At 25.4% G+C, this 16,582-nt stretch overlaps 2 protein-coding genes across 4 annotated transcripts in view; one reads left to right on the top strand and one right to left on the bottom strand.

Annotated features, from left to right (window-relative positions):
* Window positions 1-4,905, top strand: part of LOC129963438 (teneurin-m-like) — a 618,667-nt gene extending 613,762 nt beyond the window's left edge. Inside the window, exons 34-35 of the mRNA XM_056077801.1 lie at window positions 455-731; window positions 2,275-4,905. Coding sequence (XP_055933776.1) covers window positions 455-729 — 275 coding nt within the window. The 3' untranslated portion in view covers window positions 730-731; window positions 2,275-4,905. The remainder of the gene's footprint in view (window positions 1-454; window positions 732-2,274) is intronic.
* A 5,203-nt stretch (window positions 4,906-10,108) lies between these two features.
* Window positions 10,109-16,582, bottom strand: part of LOC129963489 (protein diaphanous-like) — a 38,310-nt gene continuing 31,836 nt past the window's right edge. Inside the window, exons 24-27 of one of the 3 annotated variants that reach the window (XM_056077900.1) lie at window positions 16,412-16,547; window positions 16,013-16,117; window positions 14,591-14,653; window positions 10,109-12,451 (exon numbers count right to left, since the gene is read on the bottom strand). In XM_056077900.1, the coding sequence (XP_055933875.1) occupies window positions 14,628-14,653; window positions 16,013-16,117; window positions 16,412-16,547 (267 nt within the window). In that variant the 3' untranslated portion in view covers window positions 10,109-12,451; window positions 14,591-14,627. The remainder of the gene's footprint in view (window positions 12,452-14,590; window positions 14,654-16,012; window positions 16,118-16,411; window positions 16,548-16,582) is intronic. The other 2 variants (XM_056077899.1, XM_056077898.1) reach the window with 2 other exon arrangements.

The raw sequence follows: 16,582 nt of genomic DNA, 5'->3' as shown, positions 1-16,582 counted from the left end.
CGAAATCTTTATTATCAATTCTATTTAATTCCTTCAAAAATTAAGGTATCTGGAATCATTTCAAATATATTTATATCTAATTACAATATCATTCTGAGGAAAGTAATTAAAATATGTTTTTTTTTTTCTCTCTCTCTCTCTAAGCCTTTGAAATATTTTTTTTTAACAGTACAATATGTTATAACACTATTTTATTGGAACATAAACATATATTTTGATCAGGAAATGATAAAAATAAAATTTCATGTTTCTATCCATTTTTGTTTATTTCAAAGGCCACCGTTTCCTTAAAATAACGACATTTTTTGCCGTTCGATGTACCTGCATGGTTATTTAAAATAAATTCCAAATATTTTGCTTTCATTTAAAGGTTGCTGTGAATAAATTAATATTTCTCGTAGTATTTATTCTTGGATTCACCGGTTTCTGAGACACATTTATTCGCTTGTTGTAGGAAGCCCGAGTGAAGAGAAAAGACGTTTGGTGCATCATGCGAAACGCAAGGCCGTGGAAGATGCATGGGCAAGAGAGGCCGAATTGGTTCGGAAAGGCTATAAAGGTCGGCGAAAATGGACCCCGGAGGAAAGAAGAGAACTAATGGAGAAAGGGTCTGTGACTGGATATTATGGAACAAGCGTGCACGTCACGGATGTTTTCACGGACCTGGCAGATGATCCCACAGCTGTCACGTTCCACCCATTAGAACCCGGTTCTCAGTACAGGGTCTGAAAGTGAGTGGCTACCTGAATTTTTAAGATGTAAAATATACGATATCCATTAACATTTTATATATAAAAAAAATGTATGCAGTGCGCAACAAGATTAACGATCTTTGTTATAAAGCCCAAAATTGCAATTTAGTTATAATTCCAGAGACATAACAAAGAGGTCGGTCACCAATAAGGAAAATCATAAACATAAATATATATCTGTAGATAAAAATTGTGTCATCTTCTTCTAGCCCGAGTGAAGTGCTTCTACATGATCAATTAATTGAATCTCACTAGCACAGAGGCATTCAATGAATGATGTTAAAAGTGAGGCGTTACCTTTATGTCTACACAATTGATGAGAGCTCCCTAGCACATGCCTCTGGAACACGTTCTACAAAGTTGTTCTGCATATTATGACACCTAACTTAAGAACGTTGAAATTCAAGAAAATACTTCAGATTCTATTTAAGTGCGAAAAACTCCCGTCAGAGAACATAACACATTCGATTAGTATCTTGTTTACCATTGCTTACCGGATTTCTTCTTGGTTGCATGCAAAGCTAGAGATGTATGAAACATCTGTGAACTTTAATGATATCATTGGGAGAATCTCTCGTCTTACAGTTTCCCAAATGAGATAATCATTTCTTCTCTGGAATTGACAATGCAATGCTGCCCAAAAATTTCAGAACTATCAAAAAAAATTTAATGATCAAAATAAATTTAATCCCCACCTCTTGAAACAGAAAAATACAATATTAGAATTATATATATCTGTTGATAACACACGAGAAGCTAGTTGAGTTAAAATTTGATACGTGAATTTAAAACAAAATCCATACGCAACCATGAATATATTTTAAAAGTGCAATCTAACTTTGAAGGAAAAAGAGTTCCAGAATGAAGACATCAAGAATTTATCTAAAAATTATAGAAAATCGTTCACAATTTTTCAGAATATATAATTCCACACACTTCTAATATTTGTTGAAATCATGCCATTTTTAAGAATAAATTCCTTTAGCTTAAAGTTATTCGTTCTAAATAGATAATTTTAAAATATAACATTTTATTTGCGTACCTTACACTAATATAGTCATCCCTAATATGACATGATTAGTATTTGTTCGTGTAAATTATTACTAAATTTATTTTATAGTCTAAATTTATTTTACAGTAAATTATTACTAATTTTATTTTACAGTCATAACAGTAAAGAATAATACATTAATAAATTGGAAAAACATTATTTAGAACAGGTGATGAAATTTCATTTCGCTCCGCTGTTACATTTTTGCTTTTAAACAATTTCATCCGTTTAAGATTCCGGTCATATTTTAAAACTGTTAAATTAAAACAAAAGAATAACATTTCAGTTAAATCTAATTCCAACAATATATGATGTTTACTAAAATACCAAAAAATTTAATGCATATACTTTCTGAAAATTTGTGATAAGGCCAGTTTTTTAACAAACAGAAACCAAATGAAGCGTTCATTTGTAAAAAGTTTTGAACTTACTTTTTACATTGTTTTTTTTTTTTTTTTCCTCTTCCCACAGACGAATGGCAACAACTACCTGTTCGCCGATTGAGAACTAAGTGGATGGGGCTGTTCTGAAGATAGTCCCTGTCCCTAGCTCCGTCCAATCAACAGCCTCATGTTCAAGCATTGTGCAATCACGGGACTTCGGTGCACGCAGCACACGTATTACAATGGACAAGAGATAATAGTGCCAATACGAAATGAGGTGCAGTGCCACCCGATGCCACTAGGAAGGACTGAAAATTGTGTTTCGTTTTCTTTTCTTCTCATTTGCCCATGGGAATATATTCTACAGGCAAGGAGCCTGTAAATGTTTTGCAAGACTAAATCCTTTGGCTAAACTTTACATCACTAGTCAACGGAAACCTCTAGATTACAAATTAATCAAAAGTTCGTTAATTTATAAATCTATGTACCATATTTTTAGGCTTTGAATAAGGGTATTTATTGTTTAAATAATTGCAAATTTCCAAGAAAAACACATGAATATCATATCTATAATTTAAGTAGCAATGAAAATACTGTTTATTCCTGATATATTTCAAATTCTTCAAGAAATATCTGAAATATCATAGAATAATTCCCTCTCCGTTTTGTTCTTACAGACAATTAAAAATTCCAGTAAATAATCATGAAAATGAGCATAAATTATCTATAATATAGAAATAACATAAACAATAAAAAATAATTTTAGAAATTTAATTCGTAATATATATTCAAATTATCTCATCATAATTCCGTAATTACAGATGGAAAAATTATTTTCAAATACCTCAGCAATATGCTCAGTCTAAGTTCAACTGCAGCATTTAAATTATTATCGTTTTTTCTTTGTTATAAATATCTTTTTCAAAATAAAGTGTCGAAAATCTATGACAAATTGATAGTCAAACAAGTTAATCTTTCCTGCCTTAAATAAATAAATTGGAATACTTTATCTTCTGCAATTTGACAGCAAATACCTTTGATCAAAGTTAATTTATCTAATTTAAATTTATTATGTATTGTCATCTAGAAATGGCTATTGATACTTTTTCTTTATTCAAGTTAGTAAAAATTATCTATTTCAAATATATATTAATTTCGATTTATTTAGATAATTTGAAAAATTCCAACACAAAGGCATTATTTTTCTTGTCATTTTCTCTGCAGCTTTCCTTAGCATAGAAAATTATATTTATTTTGCGCATAATAAAGCATAAGTGCTTTAAACAAACAGGGTATATGTAAACAAGAAAGCCTTATCCTCAGATATGTATTAACTTAATTTATCTAAAAAGAATGTACAGCAAAATAGAGTTGAAATGAAATTCTTTGATTTTTCATGATAATTTATTAAATTTATTTTTTATTGAATGTAAATATTACTGGTTTGAATCCATCTAAAAAAATACTGTAATAAATAGAGAATATTTAAACTACATCTATATAATAATTTTAGAAAAAAAAGTCAATAAATTAATGCAATACTATACAATCTATTTCATCCAAATTCAATTAAATCAAGTGAAGTCTATCAATCATTAGTCGAATTTCTGAAATGTTATTTAAGTATACCTATTGTGCATCTAAATTCGATACTTCAATATTAGAAATCTATTTAAATTTGTTATATAAATAAATTTTAGATTCACTATGAATAAAATCAAAAAAATTTAAATTAAAAAATACAACAAAATCCCTTTTTTTTCCCACATATTTATAAACATCACAGAGAAATTAAAAAATATATATAAAATCTTCCCCAACACAATATTTATTCACATAAAGCCATTCTAAAGAACTGGCAAATTGATCAAATTTAATATATTATGGACAAAACAAGAATATAACAAAAAGAAAGAAAATTGAGATGGTACAAACCAGTAATTTTCAAATGCCTTGCTTCTGAAGTTGCAGAGAAATTAACCATGGGTTTAAATGTCAAATCTTACTACTGTAAAGATGTTTCTACAGTCAACTTTTCTAAGATATGCATGTTCGCACAAATGTAAACATCTTTAAGTATTACTTGTAATTTTGTATAAAAAAAAATATCCATCTGAAGCGGTACTTGCTTTGATAAGTGTGTAAATAGATCGCTTCAAACAGCGAAAACAAATTCCTTCTTTTGAGATATAAATGGATACTGTGTATCAATTTGAAATGACTCATCATGCATTTACTGAAAAAACAAGGAATACAACTTTAAAAGAAGCAGACGATTTTTAAGCGAAGGATATGAACTTCTACTCGTCATACGTATGAATTCTGGGAAATGGTCTTCTGCGTTAGGAAATATTTCAAAAGGAATGCATTGAGTGTATATGGACAAGTACCGATATATAAATATATATATAGACTATATATTATATTTTGTTTCTTATTCGCACCACAAATTTCGAATTTTTTGTACAGCTTAACAAATTTACCAAGATGTCTCCACTGTTAAAAACTGAAAAGACATTACCTATTCATGCTCAAAGGACTTGGATTAGGGAGCCATTTTTTAACTCCCCACACACCTTGCTGTTTCATTCCGAACAAATTACAAGTATACGCAAATGTGATGAGTGAGACATTTTATTGTTTTCTGCAAGGAAGTCATTGTGATGTTCTGATAAATTTACCCGATGGTAAATAATCCATGTTATTGACTTATAACTGAATAAATGATGTGCTTGTTATAGGCTTGCTCCTTATTTTAAAGTTTAAAACACTTTCATAGAAAATTAAAATACATTTAACTCGATTATAATTTAAAGAAACATCTATGAATATAATCCATAAATCAAGCAGAAAATATCATTTTTAACACATTTGTATTATTTTAAAAATCGACTGCAAAATTTACATCAAACAGAGCAGAAAGAATATTAAATATAGTTTAAAACTGGATGACAATGCAATGTTAACTCGTTTCCTGGTCTGTTAGGTACAAATTTTACAATCGATTAAAAACTTTCATTACCAATAGATGGAGCCATTCCAAGTAGTTAGTCCATTCGGAGGTTAGTTTCAAATCGATTGTAATTTCAAATAAGTAAGACTGAAAAGCAAAGAGATAATTATTTAAATTAAGAATTCCTTAATATATCACAATTTTAAAATAGAATAAAAGGTACAAATTAATATCGCCTAGACCCATACAAATTGTCCAGGAAATTTGAATCAATTTTTTTTTCAAATTCACAATAAAATTTTTAGGAAAATCAATAGAGAGCTAGGAGGAATTTCTGCAAAATTTTTTTAATCCATTTTAAAAATGTGGTGTACTATTTTTTTTTTTTTTCATTTAAATAATTTCATTTACCAAATTAACATTCATTATCACGAATGCTTTTAATATAAAGTTGAAATACATGATTCAACTAACAATAAGTTTTTTCTTTATACATATCGTTCAACTATCTTTATTTTAAAACAGACCATTAAAAGACAAAACTCAATATTCCTGAAAGAATATTTAATTATATTAAATATGTTGCATTTTAAGAGACGTGCCAAAAATAAAATTTCTTTTAAATCAAATCGAGTAAGAAAACAAGATGAGACTTCTCTATTCTAAAATATATTCAAATGTCTATTATTACAAGGAAAACAATGGAACTATGTATTAATTCTTTTCAATTCTAAGTACATATATTTTCATCCTGGTATCTCTTCTTCCTATGCTAAGGTTTCAACTGAATTGGAGAATTATGAATGTCAAGATCAGACATCACCACATATGAGAATTATGAGGTCTAGCACATATTAAATTTGTCACAGATAAAACACTCTCACATTGACAAGGGGCAGAAAGTTTAAAAATCAGGAGCTGGCCTTGTATCGTCCTTGTCATGTGGTGGCAGTGGCTGAAAATTATGAAATCCATGCATAGTTGTTCAACTGGGTGTTAAGGTAACATATTAAAAATTATAGCAAGCTAAATAAAGCAGAATCTTCTGTTATTAAGCTCAGTTTGAAATTCAACCATCACACTCTGGAATTACAGTAGTGATAAATGCAAACATACGACTCTAGATTTTGTCACATTTCTTTCCAAATACATAAGATTTTTCACATTTATGACCAAATACATAATGGATGAAATAATAATAAAAATAATGATGTATTCTTGTATTTCTCTTAATCGAATTAGCTTCTTTTTTTTTTTTAATATTTATTTGCTCAATTTGAATTTATAATACAAAACTCAAAAAGTAAGTGAAGGCATCTCCATTGGCCATTACTAAAAAAAATTCTGTGACTATTTTTAACTTGGGATGCAACATGAACCATTAATATTTTGCAGAGAAATCTGTTAAAAGGCTGATAACAAACTTTTTATTTGGGAATTTATTAAATAGATTTTTTTTTTTTTTTTTGAAGCTACACAACCATATTTTGGAAATACCCACTTTAGAACCATGTTCAAACAGGAACCTTTCTTCCCCAATACATTAAGCAGAATAAAACGCCACTAATATTTGAAAAATGAACTGATCAGGCACAGATCTAACAAACATAGATATTTATTATAAGTACATTACAACTGTAATATAGCATGTTTTACATTACAGTAACTAACATGGTCATGTATACAAAATTGTACAGTTTGTAGTGCAATTTTATCAAAATTAATCTATTTCACAAGAATCAATGTTTTATCACAATGTCAAGCAAATGCAAAAATGGCAGGATGATTATTTCTTGTATTACAAAATTTAACACTTTGAATTTCCTGTCACTAAAATATATATACAATTCTTTCAAATACTAAAAATATGAAATTCTTCCCCAGCACAACACAAAAAGACCACTTAAATAATAACTTATTCAGCAAATTTTTCAGTATTCAAGCACTAAGTTTTTGTTATTCTTTATTCATTATACAGGAAAAATTTCAAATATTTTATTGAAAAATAGTTATTTATTCCATTTCACAAATTTTATACATTTCTGATTGATTATTGTAATTATAAATGAATTTAAATAAATATACACTGATTATGTTTACAGAAGAAAAAATATACAATAGTAATTTTAGATAAATAATAAGGAATTTGAATGCTTTGAAGAATGAAATAAAAGAATGATTAGACAGTATATAACTGCAGAATGTTGTTAGATGTCAATTATTTAATAATGCGATCAAAAATGAATAAAATGTATGCACAAAATTTTTTTCCTCCCTCCAAAAAAAAAAAAAAATGTAACACTGATATAACACAAATATTTTAACATACAAAAATTCAGCCAAGAAATGAATATCATATATATTAAAAATATCACTGTCTTAATAAAAAAGAGAACAAATGAATTTATATTTCATTCCAAAATTACTTTAAATTAATTTTTTAAGAAATAAATCAAAAACTTTTATTAACTCTAAGGAACAAGGTAAGTAAATAAAAAAATGAAAGAAATTACACAAAAAGCACTCAAAAAAATATTACCTACATTTCAAAGTAAAACTCAAATTTACCTTCTTTTTTTCTGCTACAAAACAATTTAACAATTGAATATCTACACATTTTGAATATTGAATTCTACATAAAGATAAGATTAAACATGAAGAAAGAAAAAAAAAGATTCGTTTAGTTTTGACTAGAAATCCATAACTATCAAATAAAACATAATCTCTCTTGATCATCATTATAATAAAATTTAATCATTTGAACTCAATAATAAGAATACATAAAGAACATCAGCAGAAATAAAGAAAACAGAAAAATGAATTTTGAAGATTTTTTTGTTTGTTTGTTTAATGAATTCCCTAAAAGTTTACTGAATTTTATCTCTTACATTAAAATATAAATTAGTTTTTTAAAAACAAATCAATTATATAATTTTCTTAATTTCACATCGTGAAATAATATCTCTACAAAAAAATATTTGCTAAAAAAATCCTCTCGCAGCTTTTTAGTTTTTAGTCCACTAATTTCTTATTTCTCAATTATCATATTATTTCCACTTCAGTTTAAAAAAAAAAAAAACTGCTTCTTGATCTATCTAGGATTTTTTACAAATAAACCCAATTCTTTTTATATTTGATTCTAAAAAATAATCACATTTCAGCAAAGAATTCTTCCCAAAAAGGTCTATGAAAAATAATTATTTGAAGTTTATAATAACAAGAAAAAAATGGCAATGATTGAAGCATAATGTAAAAAGTCATAATATTGCATGGTCATAGACATTATATAAGATAAAATTGCATATGTTTGTTTGAAAAATAATTAATTATTACACACTTTGGTAAACACCATCCACTAAGCATAGTTATTGCTACTTATTTAGTCACCACAACTATCTCAATCTTATCAAAGGTTATTTCTTTTTCATAGAATAATAGATACAAAAAATTTTTTTAGTTTGACTTATTAGTATTAGAATAATTTGTTCTTAAATATTTTAGAAATTTCAATGTCTGATGCAAAATTTTTCTAAATAAAACATATTTAAAAATCAATTATAACACAATTAAATGTTTTATAAAACAGCTAAAAAAAAAAAGATTTCAAAAATCATTTTTAACAAACAAACTAGAAATATCTTACTTTCTTTTCTTTATCTCTCATTGCTTTCAGAAATTATTAATAAAATAGAAAATTTAACATTATTAAAAAGAATAAATTACCTTAATGTTAAGAAAATTAAAACCATTTCCAAGTTTCTAAACAGCTGCCACATTTCTTAAAACATTCCAAAATACTTTTAGTATCTATAGATTCATTACTCCCAAAAATCTGTAATATTTACTTGTCATTTTTTTCCTTGTTTTAATATTGCTAGAAAAGCAGAACAGAAAAGTCATCACAAAATATTTGATCCAAATTTTATTACTTATACATTACTAATTAATGCAGCACAAAAAATGTAATCAGACAATCAATAATCTTTTAAATATAAGAATTTTAATTCAAGTAAGTTCATTTTTTATGCATGTTAATCAATATCTATTGAATTTCTAAATAGCTCAAACTTATTATAACCAAAAAATTTAATTAAAAATTTCTCATTTACCTAAATCTAGCTTTTTAAAAATACTTTTGGGACAATATATTCAAAATAAAATGTATATGATGTAATTAGATGCAGTTCAATCAAGTACTTATATACAAGAAATGAATACATAATTTTTAAAAAAAATATCAAATTAATATTAGCAGGTAATCAAGTTTCATTACCTGCTCATTTAATAGGACCACAATTAATTCACAGTATAAAATAATAAAATTAATTAATTCAAAATGTTTAGAGAATTAGTTCTATCTTGGTATTGCAGTCTTTTTGTTGAAGAAAAAAATGTATGTAATATATATATATATATATAGCATTGTTTCAAATCAAAAATTAAACTAATGAATAATATTTATTTATTTATTTATTTTTTTTTTTTTTTTACAGTATGCTATTATTGACAGAATAAAAAATTTATTACGATTGAATGTTATTTCAGTTCATTTGTATATCTAATGAGTTCACTTCAATGATGACAAATGATTCAATTAATAATTTTGCATGAATTAACCAAATACAAGATACAATTCACCACGACCCACCCGAAAAAACACAATGTTTTAGAAAATAATAAAATAAATAATAAAAGCCAATTTCCAAAAAATAATAATAATAAATAAATAAATAAGTTTAAATTAATTTTAATTATATTTTTATTTCCATATTATTTGGTTATTTCCATTTTATTTTGTTAACATGTAAACTCACTTTAAAAAAAAATCTAATAAATTAAATTTTTTTTTTTTTTTTTTTTTTTTGCTTGTTATATTTTGTAAGTCTTGTGAGTACAAACAAATTTAAAACTTCTTTTGTTTCAGCAGAATATTTTATTCACTTAATTAAACAAAAAGCACAGGAAAAGTGATTTTTTTTTATAAAAGAAATTTTTAAATTTAAAATTGTTCATTTTCCTGACAAATTATTGCAAAAAAAATTACTCAAATTCTATTGTAGCATACAATCCAATTCATATTTTTCTTTGAATTATTACATTATAGGCAAAAAAGAAAATTTAAAACAAAATTAAACAACTTAAATGCATCTTATTTATTCCAGCTCATTAAAATATTTATAGGTTTATTAAAGTTACAGAAGATGTTCAAACAATGATTTTGTTTATATCAATACAATTGTGTATAAGGTGCAGGAAATTGAAACAAAATAATTTTTATCCATCAAATGGTTACTTTTTGGCAGTTATTAATTGTTTAGAATACTGCAGAAAAAACTATAAACTACAAACAAAAATATAATTTGTGATTAATATCTTTAAAAAAAAAGACAGAAAGAAATACAACTAAAATTCAAAAACCACACAACTTAACAAGTCAATAACATTTTTTAATAAAACAACGTCCAATAAAACATTAACTAGCAAAGTAAAATATTCAAACTTTTTTCATGTCATTTCAGTCTAAATTAAAAGAGTGAACGATAATTTAATTCAATACAAAAATCATAAGTTAAGAAATAAGAATACTTAAGACTTGGCACACTTAAGACTTGCAAATAAAATAATTTTATTCAGACAAAACCAAACAATTTAAAATCTGAGAACAACTAGCAACACTTTCTGTTTTTTAAATCGAAGGATAAGTAAGAATAAATATTTTAAGAAACCTCAATCAATATGATGATAAAAATTACAGATGAATAGATTTTGTTAAATTAAAAATAGAAGACAGGATTCATATTTAACATTGTACAAACAAAACTGAAAAGCTTCAAATATTTAGTTTCAAGCAAAAATTGCTACAAAAATTTAAGCAGACAAACAACAAAATTAAATTTAAAAAATATAGAAATCTAAATGTTATAATCAATTTATGAAAAATAATAACAGTATAAAAATATTGGTTGATTGTGCAAAAGAATATAGATACCCCCCCCCAAAAAAAAATATTGCTTTTGCATATGTTGAGTATTAGCAACTGTTTTTAGAATTCATAAGGCATTTATCACTGCAATCAAGCAAAAGCATTGAAGTATTTCAAGTTTCACACAAGTTTTAGTGCAAAACAGAGTATTTTAAAAATATAAAATATAAGCTATGCATTTATACAAAGATATTGTGCTTAAAAAAATAGAGGAAATTCTGAAAAATCTGCTCTCTGCACCTTTTGTTTGTGCAAAATGTCATATCACAGCTCCGTTTAAGAAGAATGCATCATAGTTTGAGAAACAAATGCGAGAAAGGCAACATATTAGAAACATTTATAAAGTAACAGAATATAATGACTTGTGCATTACTAAAATATCTGTGAGGCAAGCATGGAATGTGTAAAAATACCCAACATTCAACCACAATTACTTATAAAGCATAAAGGATATTCAATACAGCCATTATAGGGAATTTAAAATCCTATAAATGTTCGTTACATTTTCATATTTATTACAATTTGTTAAATGATAAAAAGTTTAAATTTAAAAGAAATAATTTTATATCAAAATTTGCAAACTTTTTTATTACAATTACAAACAACTTTTTTTATTGTTGTTTCATTTGTCTGTTTAATATGCATTTATATTAAACAAAAACTTAACTTATTCACAATGAATATTTATAACTTAAGTATGAGTTACAGAATTAAATTAATTTATAAAACCACTAAATAACTAGACAATAAAATTTCAGTTAGTTTACAAGAGATACATCTAAAAAAACCGTTTGGCAAATTTTTTTGTTTAGTGAATTCAAATACTTTGGAAATTCCAGGCTGTTCTTAATTTACACATTCTACATTTTTTTAAAAACTGCACAAGTCAGTGTTCTTGTTTTGTACTTGCCAGATAAAATTGATGGAAAAATACCAGTTTACAAAAGAAGAGTACTAAAAGAGAATCTTCAGATTCATTTGGCATTATATTTATAGATATTCTTTAGAAGAAAGCAAAATATTAAACAAAGTAATAATCTTTTAGCAACAAAAGTCAATTGATTGACAAAGAACGCAAAAAATCTACAGACATACATATAAAATCCTTTCTGTACATCTTATTTATTTACATAGATTGATTTCATATGTGCCTTCATGAAGGTAAAATTGAAATATCCAATTTCCACACTATTAACAGTAATACCTAGAGAGTTCTCAGCTCTCACCGGACAATTTCACCATTTCGAGAATCAAAATTATTAACATTTTCTCGACTGTGGGAATATATATTGCTTCTTGACCGGCTTCGATTCAGCTGGGCCCTTCTCTCTAAAATATTGAGGAAACAGTATAATTATCAAAAAAATTATTGCTTATTAAACATATAATATATATATATATATATATATATATATATATATATTAAGAAAATTTGTCACGATTATTGCATATTATTATACAATTTACATGATTTAATAAATTATCAATTTTAGCATTTTCATTTTATCTATTTGAAAACAAAACTCATAAATAAAACAAAGAAGTGAAAATTTTAAACAATTTTTTTATACAATCTAGAGCATTCACAGCAGTATAAAATTTCCTTTACATAAAAACAACATCAAAAAAATTATACTTTGTGCATGCACTAAAAGAGTTACTTGACATGCAAGAGTTACTTGATGTAAGAACACATGCCAAAAACATGATTAATTCTTTAGTCAGTTTCTAAATTACAAAATAATACATTTTTTTAATGATGTATAAAAAATATATATATTCAGTTGCACACAGTTTTAAGCACTCTAAACTTTCGTAAACCAATAGTAAAACTACAATGATTTGGTTGATTTTTAAATTGACTAACATGAAAAAGAATTACTACTTGCTTCTAAGTAGAATATCTTAAAAAATTAAATAAATTTTAATTCAATAAAAATATATTATACATTGAACAATAAAAAATCTACAACACAACAAAAAAAAAGAAAGATATTTAATTTATGAAAGTAAGAGATTTACATAACCATGCTTATGAGAAAAAAAATATACCCATACTCTGTAAATTTCATAAATGGATCCTTTAGAAAGGCAGGTAAAAAGAAAAAGAGAAAGGATTGAATTAAAAAAAAAAAAGAATATCAAGATTCAAATAAAATATTGCAAAGGGAGAATAATTATTTTTAAAACACATAATTAGAGTTTTTATAAGATAATTTTCCGAATGATGTATAAAAAAAAGGAAAGAAAGAAAGGAAAATAAACAAGAGTCCATTTTATGAGTCGTCACAATTCATTATGTAATCAGTAATAAAAATGACATAATAAACTGCAAAGAATTAAAAAAAAATAATTTCAATGCATTCTTTAAAAAAAAAAAAAGGACTGCTTAATAAATTAATAATAAAATTTTGAATTTATTCTAAAGGCTGCCGTTGAATAAAATATTTAATTTAAAATAATTTGTCCTACAATTTTTTTATGATAAAAAATCTTATAATCAATGGATCCCCCCCCCCCTTTTTCCTTTTAAGTCACAATCACATTAACAGAGTCTAAACCCTTATCCTGGTAGAGTAATCCTCAATTTACCAAATTCAAAAACTATTTAATTCATAAACCGATTATGGAACATGAATTCATATATCATGGAAAACGTTTCGAACAGTAATAATGCAAAGCAAAGTCGCTTCTCAATCCTGTTGCAGAAGCTTTTCTTCTTCAAATGCATACACACACATACACACACACACAAAAAAAAAAAAAAACTTTAATTCAGATTAAAGATATAATAACTTCTGAGTTAGCTACCTTCGATAATAGGTTTATTAATAGTTCAAATTAAAAAGAATTTAGACATGTGCATTTGCAAAAAAGCTTCTTTGTTCAAAAGTCGACAAACCATTGAACAGAAAGAAAATCACGAGAAACACAGATGAGATTGAAAATCAAAATTAAATCAAAGGTAGTAGCCATTATCAGTAATTTTCTAGAAATAGAATTCTGACAATTAAATGCATACTATTATGAATTTAATATTTATATTATATGTTTATTTCTTTGAATTTTTGCTAGAGCTTTATTAAAATCTAAGAATATTATGGAGCCTAAAAAGGGTAAATTGGCAAAGCATGTGATTCATATGCAAACTAAACAAGAGTTTTTAATTATTATTTTAACATAAAAATAAAAATTAAACATTAATTTCATTTGCACAGAAAAAATTAAGTAAATTACATTAAATCTATGATAAGAATGGACACAATCAATATTTTGAGTCATGAATATCATTTTTGGAATGAATTTAGTATACTGATTGATCTCCTACTGCATTTGAATCTAAATATAATACCATTCATAGTAATAAATTAATTATAAATCTAAGCATGCAAAAATAATGCAGTACATTCGAAAACATTAAAGCATGCAATGGATATTGCAGGCATATAATGTAAAAACCTGCCTTACATCTACTGTGCCATGAGAATTCTAGTACAGGTGCTGATTATATTTCTTGTTCTAAAAAGATAACTAGTAGGAACAAAATGTTAAAAAATTTCATACAGTAACAAAGTACAAAGTTTATGGTTAATATATTTGTATATGTTTAATATTCAAAAATTATAATTAAAAATCATAAATATGTGTTATAATTTTAACACCTTTTTTTAATAAAGAATCTGAATTCTATTTTTATATCTCAGAACTACTTATCCACAAGTTCCAGAAATTAAATTAAATGATATTATAATGTATTTTAAGGAACAGTTAAAAGTATGATTTTTCTATTTCAAATATATTAACACATTTAAAAACACAGAAACAAAAACCATAAGATAAAAATATCCTTGATCAAATGTTTTATTTTATGCTATTTGTTTTACAATTTTGCTTTTTTTTTTTAAAAAAAAAAAATTTGATATATAAGCATAGAGTATTATTAATTTAATTATTATTGTTCCATTATCAACATTTCACAAATTTAAAAAAATAACAAGTATTTTACAATGAACTATCAGACTTCTCATGATATTTTGATCATTGTCATTCAATCTGCTGTGACAAAAGTCAAATCATTAAAATAAAACTAAAACTAAACGCAAAAATATATTCATTAATTTGGCAAATGAAATGAAATGCATCACAAAAAAAAATGCTTTGAATAATATAATTATGTACATAAATTAATTATTTTCTTAATGTCTTTTAGCACATTTTAAATTTTATATTGATAAATATGCAAAGGGGAAAAAAAAAAAAAGATGAAAGGAACTCATCTAAATAGCCAAACAGCATTAAAATTATTGCTTAGCATCAAATCCAAGGATTATGTAAATTTAAATTTAATTATTTCTAGCACATTCATTGCAATTCACAAAAAGTGAGGAAGTGACAGGCAGGATGCATTAATTACTCCATAGAATTAAGAGTAATTTCTGAGTAATTACGAAATTACTCAGAAGTTTCAATTTCAGGGGTAAAAACTTTTTCAAATAAAATAAATGTGATATAAATGCTTAAACAGAGTTAACTTGAAAAATATATCTATCTACAAAGGTGAATTTTAACAGAGATTTCACTGTATTAAATTATTTGCTCTTAAAATGACATTCAGATGATATCTAATAATGCCTTCTCTATACAAACATAAACAATAATTGCTGATAATAACTAAATACAAAATATGGAAAAGAGAGAAATTCAAATGAAAAAAACTATCCGTAGTAAAATGTTTCAGTAGCTTATCAATAATGGATTGCTGCTATTAATAAAATATATATTTAAGGAGAAAAATAAGATAAAAATAGCAAATGAAAAAAAAAATTTCTTCAATGGTTAATTATATTTACATTTAGTAAAAAATAATCAAATTTGTTTAAATAAACTCACCAGCTGCACCTCTGGCAGGTGCTTTCCGTCGAGGTTTGTGTGAAAAAGCAGACCCAGTTTTCAATGCTTCTAGTAAACTATCCATTACACCTTCTTGATCTTCACCTAAAAATAAATATCAAATATATATATAAAAAATAACATTAATCCTCATAACAAATTACAGTTCAATAATAAATTTAATTATCAAAATATTGCTGGATTTCAGAACAGTTTTTCTCCAAATTTTTTCCCCCCTTTAAGTACAAAAAAATACTTTTAGGATTAATAGAAATTTCAGATTATTAATTAAATGTTAATTATTATTTATTATCTATTTATTTAAAGTAATTGTTTTATAAAAGTAACTAATTGCTTGGAAGGTCAAAATAAATTCAAATAAAAGAAAATTGGATTTACCTGAACTGATATCAATCAGTTGTTTCTTTTTGGCAAGCCTTTCTTGTTTTTCCTTCTCTGCTTTCTCTTTAGCATCTTTAGCTCTTCTCATTTTTTCTTCTAATTCTCTTGCATGAACATTATCTTTATATGCCTCCTAGTGTAACAAAAACATTATTAAAAGCACATATT

This window comes from Argiope bruennichi, chromosome 3, assembly GCF_947563725.1.
Source record: "Argiope bruennichi chromosome 3, qqArgBrue1.1, whole genome shotgun sequence".
Classification (NCBI taxonomy): Eukaryota; Metazoa; Arthropoda; class Arachnida; order Araneae; family Araneidae; genus Argiope; species Argiope bruennichi.
The sequence above is the reverse complement of the archived record's forward strand: the minus strand, read 5'-3'. Positions and strand labels throughout refer to the sequence as shown.